This window comes from Hibiscus syriacus, unplaced genomic scaffold, assembly GCF_006381635.1.
Source record: "Hibiscus syriacus cultivar Baekdansim isolate YM2019G1 unplaced genomic scaffold, ASM638163v2 tig00110223_pilon, whole genome shotgun sequence".
Classification (NCBI taxonomy): domain Eukaryota; kingdom Viridiplantae; phylum Streptophyta; class Magnoliopsida; order Malvales; family Malvaceae; genus Hibiscus; species Hibiscus syriacus.
Window position 1 is genome coordinate 2,236,239 of NW_024062636.1, and position 15,083 is coordinate 2,251,321.

At 36.1% G+C, this 15,083-nt stretch overlaps 1 protein-coding gene across 2 annotated transcripts; it reads right to left on the bottom strand.

Annotated features, from left to right (window-relative positions):
• Positions 1-1,219: 1,219 nt before the first annotated feature.
• LOC120114388 (plant UBX domain-containing protein 8-like) lies at positions 1,220-6,276 on the bottom strand. Of its 2 annotated transcripts, none has more exons than XM_039135327.1 (11): positions 6,103-6,276; positions 5,180-5,241; positions 4,581-5,097; positions 4,386-4,472; positions 4,192-4,307; positions 3,858-4,068; positions 3,504-3,701; positions 3,279-3,407; positions 1,641-1,787; positions 1,515-1,571; positions 1,220-1,370 (listed from the first exon to the last, which is right to left on the bottom strand). In XM_039135327.1, the coding sequence occupies exons 1-11, from the start codon at positions 6,184-6,186 to the stop codon at positions 1,263-1,265; spliced, it is 1,716 nt and encodes a 571-aa protein (XP_038991258.1). In that variant the 5' UTR covers positions 6,187-6,276; the 3' UTR covers positions 1,220-1,262. The 2 variants fall into 2 exon arrangements, with proteins under 2 accessions (XP_038991258.1, XP_038991257.1); XM_039135326.1 differs by having other exon boundaries at positions 1,641-1,784; positions 3,243-3,407; positions 6,103-6,270.
• Positions 6,277-15,083: the final 8,807 nt, after the last annotated feature.

Sequence of the window (15,083 nt, forward strand, 5' to 3'; positions counted from 1 at the left end):
CCCAAATCACGGCCGACGATACGGATAGAATATTCACGCATACTAGTTTCCGATGAATGAACAGAGACGGTTGAGTTCAATCGAGATGGGACGGACGACGGTCGCGGATGGTTCTCCGACTATCTACACGCGTTCAAAACAGAGGAACACGATAAGGCGGCGGCCGACACAAACAATTACAGTTTCGTTCACGATAGTCAATTTTGGGCGACGGCGATCGATTGGGACGACGTTGGATGACGAGCAAGACTGGTTTCCTCTTGTTGTGGCTCTCCGGAAGCACTGAATATTATATAAAATGATTTTCCGACGACTTGCTGGTTGCCGGTGGTGAATAACGGTGATTGTTGATTAGTTTGGGATGAACCCTACGTTAATATAGGTTAGAAATTTTAATTTCAAATAATTAAATGTCAAATGAATTATTATTTTTTAAAAAAATATAATTTAATTATATTCCTATTTAAATTGAAACTATATTTTAATAAATGGTTAAACCATTATATTTTTTAATATTTATATGATGAGGACAATTTTATTAATAATGTGTTACGATATACGACGCTCATTGTAAAGTCATACATAAAAACATATATTATCAAATAAATTATTCAAAATATGATTCAAGACATAACATTATTAGAAAAATATTATTTAAATTGAACCATAATTATAATGTAAGATAATAACATAAAATTAAAGTATCACGTGTATCATAAATTAAAAACATGCATTTACTCATCGTAATAAAAATTATTAATTTGCCCATGCAACTTTTATTGTAAAAATTCATATTTGATGACATTGCTGAGTTGGCATCTTATCCCTTCCTCTCAAAACTAAATTCTGCTTTAAAATTAAGCATATTATTATTATAGAAAGATTATATATTAAGTTAATAAGAGTTCCCCACATCCGACTGCGTGGGGACATTCCGGTTAATTTGCCTCGTTCGACAACAAGCGACAAAGGACAATCAGGTGCCTCCATCTTTGACGCGGACCTGCAACCTTTTTTAGGTAAATTTGGTTGGGTAAAGGCCCAACAAATGAAACGAGGAAATTAGAGATGGAAACTTACCCCATAACTGCATTCTCTTTAGTCATACCAACAAAAGGCAGAATACCGACTGACCATTGTCAGGTCAGATTAAATGTATCCTCTCCTCAAATTCATCTACTTCTTCAAATTTCCATAAACCTTATAGATTTTCCGACTATTTTTCTACAATAATCGAGTAGGGATTAGATATTATTATTTCTTCAGATCAACTCCAGAAATAGGGCCTCTTGTTTGCTTGTTAACCCAAGTTCGTTTAGTATCAAACTGCTCTCTCCATCACTGAAAGCACGCCTTGGGTATGGCCTCACCTGTGCACCAAATGTTGTACTTAGAATGAGCTTACCCAATATTTTCATCCAAATTGTAAAAAAAAAAATAGTAAATCATTCATCTGTTTGTCTGTATATCTATCTATCTCGAATGATAGGATGGGACGAGGGATGAGAATTTACCAGTCTATAAGTTCCTGGCTTGACTCCTCTACCAATATCTATGAAGTCATATAAAGACTGCGAAATAAAATCAAAGTCAGGTCTAACACTAGGCATGCACAAGTAACTCTTTCTTTGCAAAATTACCTGCAGCCTATCAGACTTGAGAAATCTGCGGCCCCTGCGACTGCCATCTGGCATTCGCACAAGAAGGGTTACGGCATTTTGCTCATTGGCTGCTGGCTCCTGAGGCAGTGAGGCTTCTTTAGCAGCTAATTGTCTCTCACATTCCTGCAAATGGAATCATAGAGGATGCAATTCATAACCATAAATATTAGGTATCTAGTGTGAAATTATATTTACAAAGCATAAATTAAGAACAAATACGTTGATTGGAAAGCAACAAACAAATTAACAATTCTTTTTTTTTCTAATTACAGGAAAACTTAAATTATCTGAATAATAAAATTAATTTCTATATCAACAGAATGAATTGCTCTTATGAAGATAAAATTTACAAGTTTGTTTCACCTACAAGAAAATTTGCTGGTAAAAGTTTAATCATACTGCACAAAGTTAAAAACGAGCATCTATATAATAATTTGCCTTCAAATTATTGCTAGAATGCTGGTTTTTAAAGGTGCAAGGCGCACCGAGGCACAAAAGGTCCCTGGAGCTCAGGCGCAAGGCACTCGCCTTTTGGAGGTGCACTGTTTGTAGTATATGTAAATATAATGATAAATTTTAATTTCAAAGTAAGTTAATGAAATCTCTTATTATTTTATTTAAAAAATATATAAATTCTGATTTAGTTAATATTTTATATCTTTTCTTATTATAAATAATAAATTATAATGATCTGATTTTAAAGTTAATATGAATATATTAATAAAAGTTTAAAAGAAAATATTAGTGTAAGCAAATTTATTTTGAAATAAGAAAAGAGTTGGGTCCACACAAATTAACAAAGAATAAAAAAACAGTGGGATACACTTATCCTAAGGTGAGGGGTGTCGGAAACGGGATTTGGCACTATCCTATTTATATTTAATTACATTTTTAATATTAGTTTATTATATTATAGGCTATCTTTATTATATTATATTATAATATAAACAACAACCAAAAAAAGGTGAGGGGATAGGCCGCGGCACTATTGTATTTACTCTATCAATCTATTATTTTATAGATTAGTTTTATTTTATTATTATTAGGGCAAAAGAACTACCTGGTCGATGGCACTATCCTAGTTATGAAGGAAACTGAAAAAAATTGTTCATCCGTAGAAGAGGACAGAACAGAGCAAACAGAATAGGAGGAGGAGCAGCCGAGGAAGAGAGAAGGAGAACTACCTGGACGGCCGGTGAAGAAAAAAATCACGGTGGTGAAGAAGAGAGACGTGTCATAGAGAAAGGATATTAGGTCTTATGTTTGGTGATTGTATTGTATCGTGAGTGGGTTTTTTAATATTAAAATATAATAATATATTAAAATAGTAATCTAAAAACAAAAGGCGCAAAGGCGCTGTGCCCGGCGCCTAAAGCCCGTAGGCGTGCGCCTCTTGTATCTGGCCTCGCCTCAACCCAGGCGGGCGCCATCTTCAGTGCCTGGCTGCGCCTTTTAAAACCAAGCTAGAATGTAATTCTTTATCCACAAAATCAAGATACAAGATAGAACATATTTTCCTCAATAAATGGACTAACATTGTACCACCAGTACTAATGATCAAAACTATGACTAAAATATTACCTGCTCCTCCTCCACTTTCCTGCGAAGCTCTTCCACTTTTCGATGTTCTTCTTCAAGTGCAGCTTTTCTAGCTGCTTCCTCCTCTAAACGGCGAGCTTCGGCTTCTTCAATTGCTTTCAACTCTTTTTCTCTGTCAGCTTGCAATGATGCATAATATTCATCATCCTGAATGCATCATGCGTGTAGGCACCTGTTATATCATTTCTTTTGGACCAAAAATACCATACCTTGCATTCAAATAACAAGAAAAAAAAAACTAACTTGTTTTTCCCATATCAAGCGTTGAGCAGCCAAAGAGGGTGATGGAGGACGAGGGGTACGCCAGGGATTGGAGCCCTCAGGTTGAATGAACTGATGAGGTGCATATGGAAAACGATATCCACTTTCAGGGATACCACCAAACATTGCAGCCTCAAGCATGACTGCTTCATCATGCTCCTCAGATGAGATGCCTCCCCACTATAATTTATTAGAAAGCAGAAACCAAATTTTACTTTTAGTAAAGAACATAAGCAAAAAGGCACTAGTTAGAGGAAAAAGTCAAGTAAATGCATAAAATAAATTGTATGCTTAAGTTCAAACTGCACATAATAGGAAATTGGGTAAGGGTTTAACCTCATCAGAAGGAAAGGCATTTCCATTGCTCTGTGGGCGATTGCCTATGTCTTGCTGTCCAGGACTTGATGGTGGGCTAGCCTCAACAGCTCCAATATCTTTCACAGACTCCCTCGAGCCAGATGATGTCCGTCTGGACCTGTGCCTAACTAGAGGCTGCTGCTCCACATCTCCAGCATCATCTTGAATGGAAGAGCTTCCTCTCATTAACCTAAACCAACTCAATCAAGTACGCCATAAAATGAAGCAAAGATAAATAGAGTTACAGATTTGTTGTCATAACACAATAACTCAACAGAACACCTAATACTTAACAAGTGACTATGAGATGTACCTCCCATTTGAGGCAGCCAAGCTTCTTAGCTGCACCTCAGTTGGTTTAGAAGCTACCGATTCCGATGTTCCGGCAGACCGATCCAGCTCATGCAAAGCCTTCTCTTGCTCCACAGACTGAATTTGATAACATTGAACAAAATGAAGAGATAATCATATGAAAGAATGATTCTAACAAACTTAAGCACAACAAACCTTCAAAGACAACGAAACTTCTTCTCCAAGTTGAGCATCCTCCTCCACATGAGACCGATTTGGTGGAGGCCCCAGATCAGTTAAATCCTGCACAAACATTAAAAGGCAATTCGTGAAGCAAACAATAAGCCATCTACAAGATGGAAGTGCACCAGAATGACATGACACTGGAAACACCTGTTCGTAAAAGCTTACCTCAACTTCCCATTTGGAAGCCTCAATTGCAGCTCGAATCATTTGTTCTTCAATGTCATTGCCATAGTCTGGCAAATTATCAAAGACAGGAGCACTGGGTGTAACATGTTGGTCACGAGAGGGATTGTTCGGCTGATGTGGCAGCGTGGTAGAATCCTCATCAACTTCATCAATTACAACAATCTCATTGGAATTAGGTCCATGTGCTTGTGCAATTTCAGAGACATCCTCAATAACAGGAGCATGACCAGAATGATGTGATGGCTCATTGCTATCCCTAACTTCTATTGGTACCTCCCTCACCTCTCTTGGATGTGTAACAAATGGTTCTCGAGTTGTAAAATCAGAAACACCGTCAAAGAAGCTTCTACGAAAGTTTGGATCAAGCAATGAGAATGCATTCATTGCTCTAGATGCTGGGAGAAGTGGAAAGACTGGCCTGCTTGGTACATTTTCTAACGGATCGTCTATATCCATGGCATCATCTACAGGAACTACAGTAGATGTTGACCTTGTACTGCGCACAGGAAAAAAAATAAAATAAATAAAGCTATAAACAGAATTGCTAATAATAAGAGAGAATAGCATAATTGACAAACATGTTTCTATCTCCTTCGCTGAAATGTGCATTGACAGCTGCATTTAGATCACCACCATGCTCCTGATTCCAAGCAAAATAGAGAACAGATAAGTGAGAAATGCACATATCTAACTTGAATTTAGTAACAGATGCAAAGAATCCAAACCAACTCAAATAAATAATGCAACTCAAGAAGAAGTCTATTTGATAGTGGTAAAGGTGTTATCCAAACATCCCATTCACAAGCCATTTTCTTCATAAAATTCTATAAAACACATTAGCAAACTATAAAATGAAGTGATGCCTAGGAATTCCAGAGTCAGATATTTAGAATAAACCTCAATTTAACCATCAGTACGAAATATAGGGATAAGCTCAATAAGGATTCCAAATGCAAGAGTGCCGAAGACACTGACTGCAACACTTCTAAAATCACTAATCACATTCCAGGGGCACCAATCCATGTTAAGCGTCCCTTGCTTCTAATTGCCTTTCTAAGAGCTTCGAGACAAGAGGTTCAGAAAACCTTAGGCGTTTAATCAACATCAAATGCAATTTAGCGAAACTACGAGAAGAAAACAACTTCAAATTCCAACCAAATGCAACCTCATCTTTTCATTCAATATCCCGCTTTTGGGTACCACGTACCAACCATCGAATTTCTCTCATTTTATTTTTAAAGCGTGTTCATTTGACATATAAGTCATATACGCAGAGAAAAACAAATTAAAAAGGGGGAAAATTATGGATAATTCATTCAACACTCAAAATAATCTCATCAAACAGCAAGCAATGAAACTAAATCAGCAATGCGAAACAACAAAATTCCAATTCATTAAAATAATCAATCATCCGATCAGTTATTAACCTAAAATGAAAAACCAATTGGACAAACAAACTAAAATTAAATAAAATTAAATCAAAAAATTTCCGGAAAACTACCTCAAGCTTTTCTATAGCAACAGCTTCCGATGCCCCAGTGATGCTGATGAAAGTGTCTATTGCTTCTTGATCAGTTCTGGTCATTGCAGGGATTAAGGTTTTCCTAACTTTTCTAATTTAATTATCCGCAGATTATACTAGCAGGGGGGTTTTATGTGGAAGGAGATGAGGTGATATTTGTGAAAATTTTGGTTGGGGGATGGGCTTCTATATAATATAGCCTTGTTTATTTACTTATATGGTAGGATTTTCTCCAATCTTCTATTCATGTAGAATTACTTGAAGCTGAAATAAAAGGTGTTTTAATTAAGGTAAAAATAAATCTGTAATTTGTTTGCTTTGAAAATAAGCACAATCTATGGATGTTATAATTTTTCTCATTGATGATTGTATTTTTTTAATAGTATGAATAATTAAAAGATAATCTATTTTAAAAAATAATTTATTAATAATGTATATATTTTATAGATATAATTGTTCAAATCTAATATCTCTAAAAAAGGAGTGACCAAGGGTCTAAACACAACGTTATCGTTATGAAGAATATCTATAACAGCTGCCGGAGGTTCCTGAAACACGCGCAGACCAGGCGATAGACTCCATGCTAACCGAGCTATGCAGTCGGCAACCATATTCCTTTCCCCAGGGGCAAACACAATAGTCATACTCCAATTCCTGCGTATAAAATCAGTGATGTATGGAGTCATCATCGATACATATCTCATACCTGGCTTAGCATTAACCTAAAAAACTTCCCGACTATCTGATTCCACTATAATCAACATCAAACCCAGACTCCAAGCTAGAGAAATACCTTCAAAACTACCCCAAAGTTCTGCAGATCGAACATTTACCGTTTTAAGGAACCTTGAATCCAATTCCCCCTGGCATCTCGGATAACACCTCCATACGTCGCAAAACCTGTCGCATCCCTCCGAGCACCATCAACATTGACCTTAAAAATACCCATAGGCGGTCGCTACCAAGGAAGGCTCCTGTCAAGGGGAGCAGTGCAAGCTCCCGCATCAGTTGGTCGATTGGACACTACCAAGGCAATTTCTCGCTGCATTTGACCACATTGCACTAGAATGCTTCCTTCAGCAGCTGAGTTCTCCTCGAAGAGCAACTTGTTACGTCGCTGCCAAAAGCACCAAGCGAGTGATCCAAACTTTAAATCTCAATCAACGGAAAAAATAGGAAACTAGTCCGGTTTAGTGAGATTGCATACAATCCACTTCTAGTAACGGTATCCCAAAAAAGGTATCGGTCCGGTCAGGTCGTATTAAGCTCCTCCAAATATCTCGAGCAGCTATACAATCCCTGACAATATGCAAACTAGATTCAACCTCGGCTCCACAAATCACACAACAAGAGTCGGTAGCCATCCGCGCCTTTATGGGGTTTTTGATACGCGTACGTAAGGCGCGGATGATTCCTTCAATATCCCAACCGTCCACCTCCCACATTTATGGGAAAGTCTTCTACCCCCTCCCCTCTTCCTATAAATACCCCATCCCCTCTTCCTTCAAACACAACCTCCAAACCACATTCAAATCTCAAATTCTATCATTCTTCCGAGTTTCAAATTTTCTATCAAGAAGGTAAAATATTTTTATTGTATTATAATTAATCAACAATTTATTATTTTATTAAATTTTATTATACAAATTTTTTATTAATTTTTGCAGTTATAAAATGGAATGTGATTTGCTACGTTTAGATGGACATCATATCTCAAGGCATTTTGCTGATATGGTAACAATATTTAATTCTATTGTAATTTTAATTATTGTTAATGTTTTATTTATTTAATTTTTTAGTATTAGCTTATATTTTAATTTCTGTAATATTTATTAAATTAGGAGATAGACTATATATTAGATATATTCATTGGTAACCTTAAGTTAGAGATACCTACTCGTGTATGGTCGTATTTAGTCGAGGCTGTATTCGGTTACGTAGAAAAATATGAATGGTGATGTAACCTTGAATCTAACCTTATTTCTGCATTGGCTGAGCGGTGGAAACTAGAGACACACACATTCCATCTTCCGTGTAGAGAGCGTACAATTATGTTGAGGATGTTTCCATGCATTTGGGGCTTTCGATAGACGGGGATGTGATTTTTGGGGTGGCGCTTGGTGACTGACATTCCTTGTGAGAGTAGTATCTTAGAGGTGGTCCGCCTAATTTCAACGGTGATCGAATTCCGTTAAATTGGTTGGATACAACTTTCAAACATTTGAGTGGCGACACCTTCGAGGAGCAGGTTAAAATGTGTGTACGGGCTTGCATACTATAGCTCATAGGAGGGCTTCTGATGCCTGAAAATCACGCAACCAAGTTCATTGTATGTGGTTGCATCACCTCGCAAATTTTCATAATGCTGGCACACTCAGTTGGGTCTCTGCAGTTTTGGCATTTCTGTATAGGGAAATGTATCGAGCATTTGACTATAGAAAAATGCTATCGGCATATGTCTCTCTCTTCTCCAATCTTGGGCGTGGTATCGCATGCCCTTTTTATGTCCGATAGTAAAAAATAATTTGGTATTCCTTTTATTATTAATGTAATTTCAATATTGATTTCATATATTAATAATTTTGTTTAGTATATAATAAAAATTATTTCATTTAATAGGTGGTCAAGTGCAAGAAAAGATCATCAGTATTTACCTGATAAATTGGAAGAAATTAGGCTACTCATTAATTAGAAGACTGATACAAATATATGTATTTAAATATTATTAATTAGTTTTAATTATCGTTATATAACTAGAATATTATTTTGATAAGAATTATACATATTTGTTTTAGTTTCAATGAGCTCTTTATTCTACTGAACATATTAGGATTTGCATCCTGCATCACTTAAGAGGCCCATTAGATGTCTGGATGGCGGTGGTCCCTCTGATATGTTATGCTGTCGAGTGCATCGCACTGATCACGTGCTCCGCCAATTTGGTTTTGTACAATCTATTCCGGAAGCACCTAAGAATCTCGACGATTTGCATATCATCGATAGATGGGGCAAAAAAGAAGTCGACTGGCTGCTGAAGCACATTGAATGGGTAATGATATGGGAGGATCGACGTGGGCATATTCCCCATACATAATCCATTTATGTAGATCATTACTCGGTTGCAGATGATTATTATGAGTGGTTCAACATGAAAGGGAAATTTTCCTACTTTTGAGAAAGCACGAGGCGGGAGCATTCATCGAGTAGGAATTAGATATTATTGTCCACCGCTAAATCATCATCGTCCCTTGACTCATGGATGGAGAGCAGACGCTTTCGGATTGTCCTCAACTGCATCATCAGAACCATCACAGCATCCACCATCTACACCGTTGTACATTCCGCAACCATTTCAGATGGCACCGCAGCCGTATTAGATGGTACCACATCCATTTCATATATCACTGCAGCCAGGTTAGATGCCACCGCTTCCATACCAAATGCCGCCACCGCCGCAGAGTTTTATGAACCCTCCCTGTGGATATTATACTTCTATGCTTGCAGATCCAACTTGGGGTTCATATATTAATTATTTGGCAAGTGAAGCTTCACCACATGAAAAGACACCTCTTGCACAGTTTTTGCACTCATCGATGTCGGTCTTTTCATAGTTTTCACAGTATTGTATGAGTGGTGGGATAGTCAGTCATACACCTTTAGGGTCCTTATTCTATGTAGGTGCTACATCGTCATTCGTCCCTCATCAACAAAATGTAACTTCTCTTGATGATGATAATTGTGGTGATGATGATGATGATGAGAGTGAGGAGTCAGAACAAGTTATACGAAGAAATTCTCCTCGACACAAATAGCTACCGCCTTACGAAACACATTTAAGACGCTGACATCGATAGAGTTGTTTACTTCGTTATTTTTTATTTAATTTTTTTGTTTACCATCAATTGTAAAGTTTTTATTTAATTATGGACTTTTTATTTATTTTGTTTCTTAATTTTTTATTACTTAATTGTTCGAATTGTTTTTATTATTTAGTTTTTTTTAAATTTTGTTGTTGTATCATTTTCTTGTTTTTAGTTTGTTTGAATTATTTTTATTATTTAATTTCTTTAGTTGCCAATTAATTGGTGATACTCGAATGACATTAACTGAAAGTAAATGAAAATTAAATTCATAAGCTTAGATTTCATAAACAACAACTACATCAAGAACAACATCAACGGTTACTTGATGAAAAAAGAGATGGACATTTTTTTCTTATTGTGTCCTAGGTTTCTACAATGCCCACATCTTTTGTTTTCTCTAGACGTCTCCCGAATATCCATATCATAATGAATTGAGTGGATTTTGGACGATTGAGCTCCCTCAATAAGGATGGATCTGGTACAATCGGAAGTTAATTCTGAACCTCATAAGGGTCTTTCTCATTACCTATAGAGGGAACGCAAATTCATATACCTTAAATACTTCTGAAAGTCAGTATACATGATCCACAAAATGATTATAGTCTTAACAGGTATGCGAGCAAGCTGCTATGACATGAGAAGATGGATACTTCAGAGCTTGAAAAAAAATCCACAATCGCACCATCTGTCTCGTAGATTAACTTTGAACGAGTTAGTTTGAATCCCTTGAAGAGGTTACGACATCTCTGTGACACGAAATAATTCATGGGTTTTAGAGAAACTTGTTACATGCATTCCATTTGATGTAACAATAATTTTTTGTAGATTTGTAACTAATCTTGGGTAATAGACATGACCATTTTGCATCTAAGTTTAAGCTTGTCCCTCGAGCTTGACAAAAAGCACTACCAAACGAAAATATATCGTTTTAACCAAAGTTGTTACTGGTAAATGGCATGCCCCTTTAAGGTCAAATTAATAGCCTCAGCCAAGTTGGTCGTCATGTGTCCATATCAATATCCACCATCATATGCATTTATCCACATTTCTTTGTTGATGAGGCTGATGTAATCGTATCATTCCACATTCTTTCCTCGAAACTCTTAAAGCATGGACTCAAATGTTTCAGGTAGTAGTTCATAACTTGAGCATCAAATGTAGAACTTACTAATTTTGTTTCCATAAAAAATGAAAATGATTGAGAAAATAAAAAATAACATTTTGAAATACCCATGCGCACAAGTAATTGGCGCTCATCATTCTTCTTGAACCTTTCATGATAGTTAGCAACAATGTGTCAGATACAGTACCGATGTTTGACATAGGGTGGTTGCCACATTGGACCCAAAGAATCCATTGATGCTTTGATCCCAGCTCCGCGATATGAAATGACACAAATTTTTTCCCTCGTGACAATATGTAAGCGTAAATTTATGAGGAAAAAAGCCCAAGAATCTGTATATTTTCCTTCAACAAGGGCAAAAGCAACTGAAAGAATGTTGCGATTACCATCTTGGACAACTGCCAATAGTAAAACTTGCTTGTATTTTCCATACAAGAATGTCCCATCGATTTGGACCACGGGCTTGCAGTATTTCACATCATTAATGCACTATGAGTAAGTCCAAAACACCAGTAAAATTGGCATCGATGACGAAGTACTCGATCATTTTGGTATGCATGGTAAGTTTTGAAGTCGATAATTATCCCAGGATTTAATTTGTGCACTACCCTAAACCAACTTGTTAGTTGGTTGTAAGATGCATCCCATTCGCCGTGAAGTTTTATGATGGCATTTTGCTTTGCCTTCCATGCTTTCCTGTATGAGAATGTATACCCATACTGCGGTTGTACAACTAAAATCAACACCGCAATATCTATATGGGAGCTTGCTTTTACCATGGGCATGATGGCTTGACAGATAATGTTGGAGTCCAAGTTGGGATGATCTTTGGTTGATCCCTCTAGCACAGTATGTGTGAGGATCGTTGTATATCGTTAATTCTCATATATTGTTTTTTCTCTTCCTCTTCAATACGTGAACCATACAATTGCATTCGTTATCACGTTGGACACAATGACAGACATAATTTTTTGTGGTGGAACGGTCGACTCTGGACTGAACAGAATTATGAATGTTGTAATTCTTAATTGCCATCATCATTTCTTCTTTACATAGAAACTCCATTCCTTTATATAACTCACTATCATTGATTGATGAGTTAAATATATAGTCACCGATATTAGGCATATCCGTAAATTCTGGCCCGTACATTGCACCATAGTCAGCTTCATACATGTATGTTAGAGGTTAGGTGTGTAGCATATTTTAGGGAACTTCATCTACATCATCATCATCAAAGTCCATATTGAACTGGGGTGATTCTGGCTGAACGAATAGTCCATTTTCAACACCATCCGCACCTGGCTCACGAAGAGGTTCTTCTGGTGGAGAGAGAGGTTCTTCTACGATGTCAACATTTAAGTCAAACAAACTGGTAGTTGCATGTTTCCCCTTAAACTTTAAGGCATCTCGACATTGAGGTCGAAGAAGCTCGCAGTTGAATATCTTCCCTTAAACTTAAAGGCATCGTGTCAAATGGGCATTACATAGATTATTGCATCGAGGGAATCTCCATATTCAGGTCAAAGAAATTGGCAGATAAATGCCTTCCCCTTGAACTGGACGCAATGTTGACATACAAATTGTTTATGGAGCCACCTCGGTACAGATCGTAAGAAGTTGTCGATGAATGTCTCCCCATTAAACTTGATGGGATGGCACCATGATGTGGATTTCCCATTAACTAGTTAAAATCATTACATATTACTTGAGTTGGGCTGTCAACTTGATCAACTTGTTGAGCCAACCCATAGTGGGAGCATAATGACATACCACGAACACACACTTCAACAAATTTCACATACATCTGGTATCGACATCTGAATAATGATTTTGAGAATCAATCATCATAGCAACATCGTCATCGTTGGATAGTTCGAACGTTGTGTAAGTTAACGAAATATTACGGTTGAAAATTTGTACTGAAGTGAGGACAGTCTTCTAGTACTTCCAACATGAAGCTTCCTTGAAATTTTCGTTATCAGCTCCTCAAGAGTGATGTTTCTCTTGAAGGATATTATGACATAATGATTTGATGCGAAGACAACATCAATTTCATCTTCCCAAATTTCTCCATCATAGTAAACAATAGCTGAAATATGCGTCATTCTGAGAAATTGAAAGATTGAGAGTCTTATATCTGCAAAAGAAATAGTTGAAATACGCCTAATTAAATAAATATTATATGAATTAAAATATAAACTAATAAAAATTTTAAAAAATTTCACAATAATTTAAATAATATAATTTTATATTGTTGTTTGTATCGACAAAAATGTCTCGAGGTATGATCTCACTTTCCAATTTTACAACTGCAAAAAATAATACAAAATAATTAGTACAATAATTTTTTTTTCAAATAATCATATATAAAATAAATATAATATAATAAAAAATAATTTTACCTTACAACAAAAATAGAAGGAATTGATGAAGTAAAAATAAAAAGAATTGATGTGGTGATGTTTGCAAAGAGAGGGTGTTATTTATAGGATAAGGGATGGTTTAAAGGCCGAGCTGCTCGGGTGGTACCAATAATGGAAGGCGCAGATGGTTATCCGCACCTTATGTACGTGTGTCAGAAACCCCAAAAGACGATAATGAGGATTCACGTCTTTCTTGACGTGGTGCCAGCTCAGATAAGGCTTGGATGGCGATCCACGCCTTTCATGACGTGGCGCCAACTCGGAAAGAATCCCGCAAAGACATTTTTATGGCGTTCCGCGCCTTGTCAGAAATGATGCTAGATCGATAAAATTATGAGAAAGGTTGCCTGATAGGTAATTATTACCTGTACGAGTGATATTTTGGTAAAATCACCCAATTTTTTTTAATTATAAGTATGCCTTTTTGGCCATCAATTATTGATTATAAGTCTAATCAAAAGAAATTTATAATATTTTAAATATTATATTCAATAAATATTTTAATCATTTTGAAGATCAAATGACATTCCAAAAAGTAAATTTGGTCTCTTTTTTTTCTTTCTCACTCTTTGTTTTTTTATAAATTTCTTGTTAACGTATTTAATTTCATCGGACACCGCTTAATTCCATCTTACTTTTCTTTCTTGTCTTATTGATCTTATATGTTTGGTTTGGAGAAATTCTCACCGTCGATTTTTTATAGTTCGGAGAAATCTTAAACTAACTCGTTTGGATATCTTTTTTCAATTTTTTTTGAATATTCTTAAGCATGATCAACCGAGGGAGGAGGGTCGAGGTAATCATCGCCCCTTAAAATTTAAAATTGTCATATATTTTGAATATTTTTCTATGTATTTTCTATAGAAAATCTTTTTTCCCTTGAAATTTTAGTTCATCCGTCTAAGTTTAAGTTTACCTCCTAATATAAAATCATGCATCCGTCTATATCATTAAAGATCATTTTAAATGGTAAGATTGTGTCTTTCTCTCGTAAACAAAGATAAATGAAAGGTTTCAAAGGAGGATTCATTATTTTTTAGTTTTTTTTCTTTTTTGTTTCATCTCTCTTGTCTTTCTTTCTTCCTTTTTTTTTAATTTTTAACAAGTAGTGGATGATAAACCTTCGATGGCATGGCTCCCTAGTCTCTCTAATCAATTGATGGCCATATTATGATTAATTCTTTTTTTTCATTATTGATGCTCTATTCTAATCTAATTTCTAATTAGTCTAGTTATTTTCAATGACAAATTTGATTGCTCTGATGAGATGATGATTTGTATCCTCAAATGGTCTATATGGACTCACATTTTGTTATTTGTCTTTCTTGAAGATTTTTGTTATCCTTCAAATTTCGCTGGTGATCAACATCTCCTCCTTCGTTCAAGAAAAATCTATTATGTTAAAACTCTCTTCCAGAACTAGTAGTACCTGAGGCTTCTGAGGTTAGAGCTTCCAGCAGCAGTGTAGGTCAGTCCATTGAAGGTGTCAGCACTGGTGCAGGAGAGACTGTTGCAAATATCGAGCCAGAACAGGCAGAGCAGTCTGTT